Here is a 12,337-nt window from a genome sequence, read left to right on the forward strand (position 1 = left end):
TTGGTTGTAACATGTTTATTTCGTGCCGTCCACACTGGATCCTGCATATAAGGGGTATCCGCCCCCAAGAGCACCCCACCACCCCCAGAGGAGGAAAGGGGATGAATATTCAAAGCCAGGGAAGGGAGAGGAGAGCTGTGCACAAGACCTCTGACTAGTTGGAGGTGAGGGGGGTTCCCCCACTTCTTTCCACAAAAAAGAGGGGGGCAGGAGAGGGGATGAACAGCAACCCAGGGAGGGACAATGCGATTCTGCCACGGGACGTTCACTTCTTGATGTGAGGCAGGACCCTGGAGAAGGCTCTGTGCTCGGGGTGCTGGCTGGCTCCTTTGCCTTGGTGACAGCCTGGGAGGGAGGCTGGCAGAGCGAGGCTGGGGGAGCAGTGGCCCTACTGCTTCTTGCAGGAGGTGAGGCCTCCAGTCTCATCTCGGGCAGGGAAAGCCGGAGCCAGCGTTCAGCCTCCTTGGGCCCCGGGGACTCCCAGTCAGGGCCGGCGGTGGGTGCGGTGGGTGCGGTGTGCGCGGTGTGCTCCGTGTGCTGGGACGGCCCTCCCTTTAGGTCACGGAGACGCCAGAAGGGCAGTTGCCAAGCTGCCATCTTCACCACTGGGGACGACGCGACGGTCCGACTGTCCCTTCAAGTGGCCACTCTTCAGCCGGCAGACCAGAGCCCCATCTTTTAGGCAAGCAGCAGGCTTCACTCCCTTCTGTCCTGACACACACGTTCACACATTTAAGAGGTAAGGAGGTGAGGGGAAAGGGACACAGGTGACACGTCCAGCCTGGCCTTTCTCCTGGGGTATAAGTGAAACAAAGAAAGACTTGACAGTCTCCTCAAAGGCGACTCTTCAGACACAGCTCGGTGAGGCGTACACCAGACCCAGCGCCCAGCTTGCCGCCCTGCTGGCTGAGTCACTCAAGGTTCCAGACCACAGTAACTCCCCAGAAAGGACCAGAAGAGCTAGAGATCGCCCGCTTGGGCCCTTAGGCCACACACACACTCTCTCTCTCTCTCTCTCTCTCTCTCTCCACAGGTGCCAGGAAGGAATGCAAGGCCATCACATCCACCCCCGGTGGGGGGAGGAGGGGCATGAGGCTCAGCCAGCGGAGGAAGGGTCCCCTCTCACAGCGGCAACAAGGCAACGTCCCAGTGTCAGAGGCATGGGACTAGGACGCCCCCCCACCCAAGTCCCCTCCCTCAGTCGTAGCTGGACTAACAGCGGCCCCCATCACTGCGCTCCTAAAGGCCTCACAACAAAAATTCCTGAGAAGGGGTGTCCCCCCTCGCGTCCCCCCGTGGGGCCCTCGCACGGTTAGCTGTTGTACAGAGGGATCACGCGGGCGATCTCCTGCCTGCAGATGGGGCACCGCTTGGGCTCCGGCAAGGCGCGGTAGCACTCGGCGCAGGAACACACGTGCCCGCACTCCAGAAACACACACGACTTGAAGCTGCTCAGACACACGACACAGGCGCTCTTCAGACTCTCCCTGTCCTCGGGCTTGGCGCGGCTCAGCAGCTGCGCCTCGTGCTCCTGGAACTCCTGCTCCAGCTGCCTGAGCCGCCGCCTCTCCTGGCGCTGCAGGTAGTGCTTGCGGAGGATGAAGAAGAGGGCGGCGCAGGTGGCGAAGCCGAAGACCAGTGTCAGGACCTTCCAGAGCCGGACGCGGGCCTCCTGGCCCTGCAGCAGGCTGTCGAAGTCCTGGCTGCTGAGGAAGTACGGCAGGCCCTGCTTGGGGGGCTGCAGGCGCACGGAGCTGCTGTCCAGCACCAGCTCGCCCACCCCCGTGAGCGTGGCGCCCACCTTGAGCATCTCCTCGGTCTCCTGGATGCCCTTGGGCCGCTCGCCGCTGATGTAGTGGCCGATGACATCAGTGAAGGACTGGACCGAGGGGTGGAACTTCTCATACACGGTCTCCAGGCCCAGATCCTGGGAGTCCAGTGGCTTCAGCACTCGCACGGCCATGGCCACGCCGTCCTCGTGGGGGACCAGGTCGAAGGGCACCGTGTTGGTCCTCTGGTGAATGATCTTTGAGTAGTCATTCCTGAAACGAGAGAATCCCAGATAGAAGAGACGACAGCAAACGCCCCCTGCCTAGGCAGAGAGGGGATGGCCTAAATGCCAGGACAGGGTAATGTCCACACTAACCAGAAGAATATGCACAAATCTCTGCTATCCTAGTGCCTTGGGACGGGGAAGCTCCATTTTTGAGGTTCTCAGGCCGATCAGTGGGCACTAAGCACTGTCCTAGATCACCTCCTCCGTTTACCACTCCTTGCCACTTTCAAGTAACTATCCAATTCCTTAGAAAGTCAAAAACAGAACTACTGTATGATCTGGCAATCTCAATTCTCCGGGTATGCATCCCAGTGAAGTGAAATCAGGGTCTCAAAGAGGTATCTGCGCTCCGGTGTTCACCGCAGCGCTATTCACAAGAGCCAAGACGTGGAGACAACCTTGACGCCCACCAGCAGATGAGTGGAGCAAGAAATGTGATACACACACAGCGGGACATTATTCAGCCATAAAAAGGAGGGAAATTCTGCCATATGTGACAGTGACAACAGGGATGAGCCTGGGGGATGATAAGAGGAACTATGCCACCACACAGAAAGTCAAATACTTGCATGAAGGACCTAAATAGTCACACTCAGGGGCACCTGGGTAACTGAGTCGGTTAAGCGTCCGACTCTTGATTTTGGCTCAGGTCATGATCTCAGGGTCGTGAGACCAAGCCCCACGTCGTGCTCCATGCTGAGCGTGGACCCTGCTTAAGATTCTCTCTCCCTCCCCCTCTGCCCCTCCCCCAACTCACGCGAACACGCACACATGCCCGCCCTCTCTCTCAAAAAAGTAATAATAAAATAAAAGTCATTCATGGAGATAGCAGAATGGTGGCTGCCAGGGGCTGGGAAAGAAGAAAATGGGAGCTGCTGTTCCGTGGGTATAAAGCGTCAGTTATAGAAGATAAATATATTCTAGAGATGTGCTGTACAACTTTGCATCTGTAGCTAATAGTACTATATGCCCCAGTACTGTTAAAACAATAAATCTTGGGGCGCTTGGGTCTCAGTCAGTTAAGCATCCGCCTTTGGCCCATGTCATAATCCTGGGGTCCTGGGATCGAGTCCAGTGTCAGGCTCCCTGCTCAATGGGAAGTCTGCTTCTCCCTCTCTCTCTGCCCTTCTACACCCCTCCCCATTCTCTCAAATAAATAAAATCTTTTTTTAAAAAAAGAGGGGGAATTGGTATCATGTTAAGCGTTCTTACCACAATAAAAAGTACAAAACAAAAACCCACTAGGATTGGCTGGAAAAACCGTTCTCCCGCAAGAATACCGTCACATGAAGGAACTGGTCTAGGCCTTGTCTCAGGGGAACCGGAAGACATGGAAACAGCACCCAGGACACCTGCGTTTGAGCTGGCCAACTGGGAGGCCTGGCCAGAGGAGAAAGGCTATGTACCAAAGGTGGGTCGTCCGGTTCCACACCATCTTGTGTTCCTGCAGCGTCAGCCGCTGAATCACGCCCTTGCAATTTTCCACGAACTGGCTGTTGAGCGTTTCTTTAACAGATCGAACAGCCCCTAAACAGAAACAGATTCTTTTACTTCTGAAGAACTGTTCTGCCCTTTCCTTTCCAGGTGATTTAAAGATTGTTTTTAGTTTGAGTTCCATTGATGAAAATGAGGAAAATGACATCACTGTAAGTTCTGTTCTGCAGGCACTTTACAAGGATCCATCATTTCAGCTCTCCAACCCCCATGAAAGGTTGGAATTCTTGTCAGATGGGGTAAGGGAGGTTCAGAAAGGCTGGGTAATTGCACCAGGATCACACAGGTCTTCCTGACCCCAAGGTCCAGGTTCTGGACCACTGCCCCAAACAAAAGGACCTTAATATCAGCCAAGAAGATTTTTCATCAAACTTGGAGAAGAGGAAATTTTTAATTTTGCCAATAAACATACCTTCAATAACAGCGTAAGGCACACATTTTCCTGGAGCTTCCGAGAGAATGTTCTTTAAGTCTTCACCCAAGTGGATTCTTTTAGCTCCCTAAATGGAAACAACACATTCAACCAGCTGCTGAAAACTCCATGTTCTACCACACTGACAGGCCCAACACGAAAAAAGCCTATTTACTTTTTTCACGTAATGAAAAGAGAACAAGGAAATCAGGCAGGAAGGAGAGGATGGAGAGTCACATTCCCAAGCTGTGCCCCAGAAGTTTCTCCACATAACCAGCATCTGTCGCCCTCCAAACGGGGGTGCCGGTGACATTCTCTCCCCAGTTAACGGAAACACACCCTCCTCTTCATTTTAACTTTTTTTTTTTAGTGAAAATATGAAAGGGACTTGTTGGTTTTCATGCCACAGACAGAACAAAATTTCATCTCTTCTTGAAGATGACACAGAGCCACACGTCTAGAGGGCTGCTGTGGAAAGCAGCCGCGCCGGTGCCTCGGACACGGCCGGGGCTCAGGCAATGGTGGGCCACCCGCTCTCATTCACTTTCCAACCTGCTGTGCATGGGGACCAAGCCAGCCTGGCACTGCTGTATCGAAAATAAAGAGATTAATAAAACCAATGACCGGTTCCTGAGTATCCATGTGGGCTGGGCACAGGGGATTCAGGGATGAATCAAGGACACTTCCCGCTTGCAGGGAACTGCCATCGACAAACTGGAAGGATGGGAAAAAAATCTGAAGGTTGCCAGCTAAGTAATTCCTTGAGGCGTGAAGTGGGATGGATACTCTAAGGTCACTGAGGTCGCTCGAAATTGAAGCTAGACCTGCACAGTGCATGACAGGAGCAGGGTCAAACCAAACTTACGAACCACCTGCAGTGTGAACACAGTACAATAACCACCCAGCAACTAACACTTACAGTCTACTGACTCCTTTGTTCTGTGTCCCTCCCCCGGACTATTACACTGGAGGACAGCTGCGACCTCACTAGCCTTGTTCACTGCTGTCCCCCTAGGGCCAAGAACAGTGCCTGGCCCACAGCAGGCACTCAGTATGTAGTTGATGAGTAAGTCAGTGAATGAATCATCACTTAGACTACCACTGGCCCTTGGACAATGCAGGGGTAGGGGGCACTGACCCGCCACGCTGTCCAAACTCTGCATTCTGCATATAAATCTGGCTCCTAAACTTCACTACTCAGAGCTTACTGTTGACCAGAAGCCTTACTGATAACCTAAACAGTCAATCAACACATATTCTGTAGGTTATATGTATCATAGGCTGTGTTCCTACAATAAAACAAGCTAGAAAAAAGACTTTTTAAAAATCACGAGGGGCGCCTGGGTGGCTCAGTCCGTTAAGCATCTGCCTTTGGCTCAGATCATGATCCCAGGGTCATGGACCGAGCCCCACCTAGGGCTCCCTGCTCTGCAGGAAGCCTGCTTCTCCGGCTCCCATGCCCCCTCCCTGTGTTCCCTCTCTCGCGGTGTCACTCTCCCTCAAAAAAATAAATAAAATCCTTTAAAAAAAAAATCGTGAGAGAAAATACATTCACAGTACTGTATTTACTGAAAAAAAATCTGCATGTAAATGGACCTGCACATTTCAAACCCATTTTGTTCAAAAGTCAAGTGTATATACCAGGCACTACGCTAAACACTTTAAAAGCATAAATGCATGTAATGCTCCTACCGTCCCTATACAGAAGACATTATCTCCAATTACAGATCAGGAACCAGAGGCTCAGAGAGGTGAAGTGCTTTGCTCCAAGTCATACAGTGGGCAGAGTATCCACCACAGGAGAGCTAGTTAGAATTTTTTTAAAGGGGAGAGGGAATACGATCAGAAAGACCTGGGGTTGAATCAAGTTTCAGTGCATCTACCATGAATGAACAACCTGAATCTGTTTCCAAAGCTGTAGAAAACAGAGGAAACGGTCACTGATTTTTATGTGTATTAAATGACGGAAGGACACCCAGGTGGTTCAGTCAGTGAAGCGTCTGCCTTCAGTTCCGGTCATGATCTCAGGGTCCTGGGATGGCGCCCCACGTGCTCCCTGCTCAGCAGGGAGTCTGCTTCTTCCTCTCCCCACTGCTCATGCTCTTTTTCACTCTAATAAATAAAATCCTTAAAAAAAATAATAAAAAAATAAATGATGCATAAGGTGTGAAGGAATCTGGCCCAGGGGCTGGCACATGTAGACAAGCCATAAAGAGGCATTCCCAGGGCGCCTGGGTGGCTCAGTGGGTTAAGCTGCTGCCTTCCGCTCAGGTCATGATCTCAGGGTCCTGGGATCAAGTCCCGCATCGGGCTCTCTGCTCAGCGGGGAGCCTGCTTCCCTCTCTCTCTGCCTGCCTCTCCGTCTACTTGTGATTTCTCTCTGTCAAATAAATAAATGAAATCTTTAAAAAAAAAAAAAAGAGGCATTCCCATCACTATGAGAGCTACACAAGAATAAGACTCAAACCTACTCTGGAGGTTTTGTAATCTGATCAAGAAACTAGAATCTAAAATTTTAGGAATTCCAACTCTTTCCAGGAAAGGGCTATTTCATCCTCGTTTGGAAACTGACTGGCAAAACCTTTAAGGTCACCCAAAATGAGATCCTGCAGAGTTCACTGCTTCAAAAGTCCCACATTCGGCCAGCCTGATTTCAAACTTCTAGGGTCAGAAAGTGAAGTATCGGTTATACCTCTAGCCACTGACTTCAGCAGTAACTTGCTTATTTACAATCAGACAAGCAACTGGACAGCTGAAATTCACTAGGAGGCCACTTGCACCACAAATCCAACTGTCTGGTAACTTGCTTCATTTCAGATGGATTACCCTTCTCCAGCAGGGATTTCACACACTGGTTTCTAAGCCCTTCCTGAAAGCAGTATGATAATAATGAACTAAGATTTAGGAATCCTTCTTCAAATAAATGTCAAGTGAAGAAACCCTAACTGTGGTACTGTGACATTGTGGTTATTTCAGCCAAAAGGAATCCACAAACATTTACTAAGCATCTACCACTGAGTTAGAACCTAGAAGGGAGGCGGGGGTGGGGGGGGGTGGGTGTTGAATAAATAAGATGGTCTCTGACCTAAAGAGGTCCACCTCTCATGGGCCAGTAAGACAGTCACAATAAAGCAATGCGATCAATGAGGAGAAAAAAGAAAAAAGGAAAAAAAAAAAAAAAAAAAAGCCTACACTTGGAATCAAAAGACCTAAGCTCAAGTCCCAAACAGAGGACCTGTAAGACCTTTGCTCTGCGTCTCCATTTCCCAATTTGCAATCTGGAGATGACTGTCGTTTTCCCCCAAAAAATTATTGTAGGGGTGCCTGGGTGGCTCTTTGGTTAAGAGGTTAAGGCCTCTGCCTTCAGCTCAGGTCATGATCCCAGGGTCCTGGGATGGAGCCCCACATCTGGCTCTCTGCTCAGCGGGGAGCCGGCTTCCTCCTCTCTCTCTGCCTACTTGTGATCTCCATCTGTCAAATAAATAAACAAAATCTTTTAAAATAAGAAAAAAATAAGATGAGAATGTGCTAAGCTGTTGAGGCAGCCTAAGAAAGCAAGCGTTATTTTAAAAAATAACTAAAATATTAAAAAGGAAGAGTCTGTAGAAGCAAGGACGTGAGTGGTTACGTAAATGGGCAACGTCTAGGGTTCCTGCACTGGCTGCTCCCTCCGCGTGAACCGCTCTTCCCCGAGACACCTGCCCGGTCTCCCTCGCTTCCTCCTGGGCTCTGTTAAATGTCACCTTCTTTGAAATAGCAAACCTCCCTTTCTCCAGCGCTGCATTCCCCCTCTTCCCCGCCTGAGTCTGCAGTATTTTTCTCCCCGTCTGTCATACCATCTGAGCTACTCTCTGTCTGTCTCGCTGTAGGGGAATGGAATCTCCATGAGGGCAGGGACTTTTGTCTCTTCTACCCATGCCAGAGTCCCAGTGCCTGGAGCCGCGCAGGCCGCCCCTAAGTATTTGTCGAATCAAGTAACGAAGTCGAGATTCTGAGGAACGGGGGCGGCTGAGGAGAAGACGGGCCGGGCAACGGTTATCACGAGACCCGAATATTCTGATCCTAGCTCCTCCCGTGCCTGGCGGGGCGACATCTCTCAGGGGCCGACTTCCTCTTTAGGGCCGTTTCGGACGCTGGAGCGGCGCGAGGCGAACGGCGGGCTCACACCACTCCCGGGGGGCAGGGGTGAGCCGGCTGAGGCCAGGCTGGCTCCAGCACTGACCTTGAGCTCTTGGGCGACCTGGGCCTTCTGCCGGTACACGGAGTACAGGACGGCGGTGACGACAGAGCTGGTGCCCAAGAGGAGGAACTGGCCCAGCGAGGGCCGCCCTCCGCTCTCCATGGCTGCGCGGAGTCCCGCGTGCCGGCGGCGACGCTGAGGTCAGGCCGCGCGCCCCCCGTGCTCCGCCGCCCTCCGCCCCGGAGCGCGCCCCCAACCCAACCCGCCCTTCCGGAAACCCGCTCCTGGTCGCGCCGGGCCGGAAGTGGGCGGGGCCGAGTCGACCGGAAGACGGCGTAGCCGAGGGGCTCGCGGGGCCGCCGAGCTGCCGGAGCCTCCGCAGGGGCGGGGTCTCCCTCGCCGAGGGGCGGGGCGAGGTGTTTGTGCCGGGGTAGTTGGGGGATCGCTAGTCGCTCGTGACCTTTTGCTAGACGCGCGGTGTACTGGTGGCGAGGGGCGTGCCCGTGTCGCCCTGGTCCCGATCCCTCTGGTCTTCTGGGTTATCGGGTTGTTGGATGGGTTCTTGATGGCTCCAGTCAGTAGACTGAGAGGAAAGAAGAGAAGTAGTGTGTAGCAAGCCCTTGGGAGTACTGCACGTGTAAACTCAGGGCAAACCTCCAGCCTTGGATTTTATTCTGCAACTTTCCAGATGCGAAAATTGAGGCGGGGGAAGTTAGGGGATGGGCTCAAAGTCACACTACCAGAGAGAAATTGATCGGGCTCCAGAGCCCTTACTGCCAGGAGGGCAGATTTTACCACCTCAGTAGCCCCTTAATCTGTCATCGCAGCATGTAACCTATTGTTTGTTGGCTAATAACTAGAACTACTTTATTGAGCGCCTATTATACGCCGGGTATTGTGACAAAAGTTTTGCAGACATCCTATTTAATCCTCACAACACGACTACGGGACAGATTTCAAACTATCTTCTGACCTCTTTAGTAATTTTCTTAAAAATAATCAGAAGATGCCCGAAATCGAAATCAATGCCTGTAAAATGCATCTAAAAATCTGTAAATTGCTTCACAAGAGTAAAATCTCTTTATTAAAGAAACGGGTTCTCTGTGACATTTTTCTACCACATTCCTTAATTACCCTTCGAGTCAAACAAGAATTACTTTTCTGTGAATATGGGTTTAGAATCTCCAGATTGTTAACAACCCCATATAATTTTGATGATTTTCGACCCAAGAAGTGATCATAAATTTGTTACACACACACACACACATACAATTAAAATTAAATCAAGGGGCACATGGGTGGCTTAGTCCTTAAGCATCTGCCTTCATTCAGCTCAGATCATGATCCCAGGGTCCTGGGAGCGAGCCCTGCATCATCCGGGCTCCCTGCTGGGTGGGAAGTCTGCTTCTCCCTCTCCCACTCCCCCTGCTTGTGTTCTCTCTCCCTCTCTGTCTGTCTCTGTCAAACAAACGACCAACCAAATAAATAGCTTGTCCAAAGTTAATAACACATCATGTTGGCAACGTGAAGGAACAGAGATTCCCATATATCACTTATGGGTGTGAAACTGGATGTTCTTTGTAAAGAACAATTAGGCAGTGATGATCAAGATTAAAAGTGCCCATACTTATTGGCCTAGCAATTCCACCTCCAGAGATTCTTCCTCTATAAATAGTTACACATCTGAACAAGGCAAATATACAAGATTTTCATTGCAGCATTGTTTTTAATAACAAAAGAATGAAAACAACTAACACATTATCAATAGTTAATTGGTTAAGTAAGTTTTAAATGTATGTGTATGTGGGCATCTTAAAGTGAAAAAGCAAAATTCAAAACTATTTAAATATGATCCCATTTATTTTAAAGAGGAGGAAGAAGGGCGCCTGGGTGACTCAGTGGGTTAAAGCCTCTGCCTTCAGCTCAGGTTATGATCGCAGAGTCCTGGGATCCAGCCCCACATCGGGCTCTCTGCTCAGCAAAAGCCTGCTTCCTCCTCACTCTCTCCCTGTCTCTCTGCCTACTTGTGATCTCTGTCTGTCAAATAAATAAATAAGTAAATAATCTAAAACGAAAACAAAAACAAAAACAAAACATTTGGCAGTATTTTAAAAAAAGCACTTTCAGGACACCTGGTGGCTCAGTTAAGCATCTGCCAGGGATCAAGTCCCACATGGGGCTCCTTGCTGGGCAGGGAGCCTGATGCTTCCTCTGCCTGCCACTTCCCCTGCTTGTGTGCTCTCTCTGACAAATAAACAAAATCTCTAAAAATTAAATAAATAAGCATTTTCATCCAAAGTTTTCCATTTCATAGAGTAGGTTACAAAAAAGTTCCCAAAGCAAATTAACTATTAAAGCACTGTCAAGGGTGCCTGGGTGGCTCAGTGGGTTAAAGCCTCTGCCTTCGGCTCAGGTCATGGTCCCAGGGTCCTGGGATCAAGCCCCACATAGGGCTCTCTGTTCAGCAGGGAGTCTGCTTCCCCCTCTCTCTTTCTGCCTGCCTCTCTGCCTACTTGTGATACCTGTCTGTCAAATAAATAGAATAAAATCTTTAAAAAAAATAAAGAGGAGGAAGAAAAATATATACGTTTATATATGTCTAGAAGGGTTCATAAAAAGCTGATAATATTGGTTATTCACATAGAAAGGAATCTGCTGGCTAGAGAACAGAGTGACTTTTCACTCTTTTATACTTTTTAGTGTGCATATATGGCATATTTTGAATTAATAAAACTTGATTTTAAAAGAACAAGAAGAGGAACGCCTGGGTGGCTCATTTGGGTGTCTGCCTTTGGTTCAGGTCATGATCCCAGGGTCCTGGTATCCCCTACAGGATCCCTGCTCAACAAGGAATCTGCTTCTCCCTTTGCCTATCATTCCTGCGGCTTGTGTTCTCTCTCTCTGAAAAATAAAATCTTTAAAAATAAATAAAAAATAGGGGCACCTGGGTGGCTCAGTGGGTTAAGCCTCTGCCTTCGGCTTGTGATCTCAGGGTCGTGGGATCGAGCCCCTCATTGGGCTCTCTGCTCAGTGGGGAGCCTGCTCCCCCCCCCACCTGCCTCTCTGCCTACTTGTGATCTCTGTCAAATAAATAAATAAAATATTTTTAAATAAAATATAATATAATAAAAATAACAAGAAGAGGAGTGCCTGGGTGACTCAGGCAGTTAAGTGTCTGCCTTTAGCTCGGGTCATGATTCCCGGGGTCCTAGGATGGAGCCCAAGTCGGACTCCCTGCTCAGCAGGGAAACTGCTTCTCCCTCTGCCCCTCCTCCCCTGCTTCTCTCTCTCTCGCTCGCTCTCTCTCTCACGCTCTCTTCTCTCTTTCAAATAAATAAATAAAATATTTTAAAAAATAAATAAAAGAATAAGAACACGCCACTCCACGTGATATAACCATATCCAGCCAGGCTCCGCCTTCTGGCTATTTAGGACCTTGGGGAGAAACAGACATGGACAGTTATCTGTTATGCAGACCTAGTGAAATTAGGACAAGCAAAGTACCACTGGCGTAGGGAGGTGCAGTTTATTTTCCTCACTAGGGAAGGAATTTGAGTTCTGCAAACAGAACAGAGGGTGGAGTGGACAGATGGGGGTAGGAAAGACTTTTCATGCAGAGGAAAGAGGATGACCAAAAGTGCGGAAGCTACCAAGAGCTGGCTGGTATAATTCAAGCCCAGGACATGCAATGACAGAGAATGTGGAGCAAGTAAATTAAAAAGGAGGGTTGCAAGCAGATCCTGTAGGATCCTAAAAACCAAACCAGAAATTGAAACTCCCTCTATTGGGGATTACATCTAGTAAAGCTGTTTGAGAACCAGCAAAGCATGATCTAATCTGTTTTCTTATCATCAAAATTCCTATATCCTTAGCACACAGCAGGGGAAAGAACAAAGAAGGGGGCATAAAAATGAAAACAGGTGTGGTGTCTCCACTACTAGGGGTCCTTGTTTATGACTTCTGACTTTCTGGGGCCCTCTTGCTTTTTAGTCTGCCAACGCTTTCATGGGTTCCTTGGGAGTTCATTAAAAGACCCATCGCTCCTCAACGAAAAAGTTCGGTTTTAACTAACCCTGCCATTTCTTTGCCAAAGGCTGAAGTCCTTCGTTAGCCATGCTGAGCACGGTCCTATTGGAACATTTTGAAATGCACATCCAATGGTGTCGGGGACCGCCTCCGGCCGGGAAAGTCCCCG

General features: G+C 49.7%; 1 protein-coding gene across 1 annotated transcript; it reads right to left on the bottom strand.

Moving 5' to 3' along the window:
* MUL1 (mitochondrial E3 ubiquitin protein ligase 1) lies at positions 1 to 8,373 on the bottom strand. Its single transcript, XM_044237319.1, has 4 exons — positions 8,185 to 8,373; positions 3,963 to 4,050; positions 3,463 to 3,583; positions 1 to 2,042 (listed from the first exon to the last, which is right to left on the bottom strand). The coding sequence occupies exons 1-4, from the start codon at positions 8,302 to 8,304 to the stop codon at positions 1,313 to 1,315; spliced, it is 1,059 nt and encodes a 352-aa protein (XP_044093254.1). The 5' UTR covers positions 8,305 to 8,373; the 3' UTR covers positions 1 to 1,312.
* Positions 8,374 to 12,337: the final 3,964 nt, after the last annotated feature.

This window comes from Neovison vison, chromosome 2 (genome assembly GCF_020171115.1).
Source record: "Neovison vison isolate M4711 chromosome 2, ASM_NN_V1, whole genome shotgun sequence".
NCBI lineage: Eukaryota > Metazoa > Chordata > Mammalia > Carnivora > Mustelidae > Neogale > Neogale vison.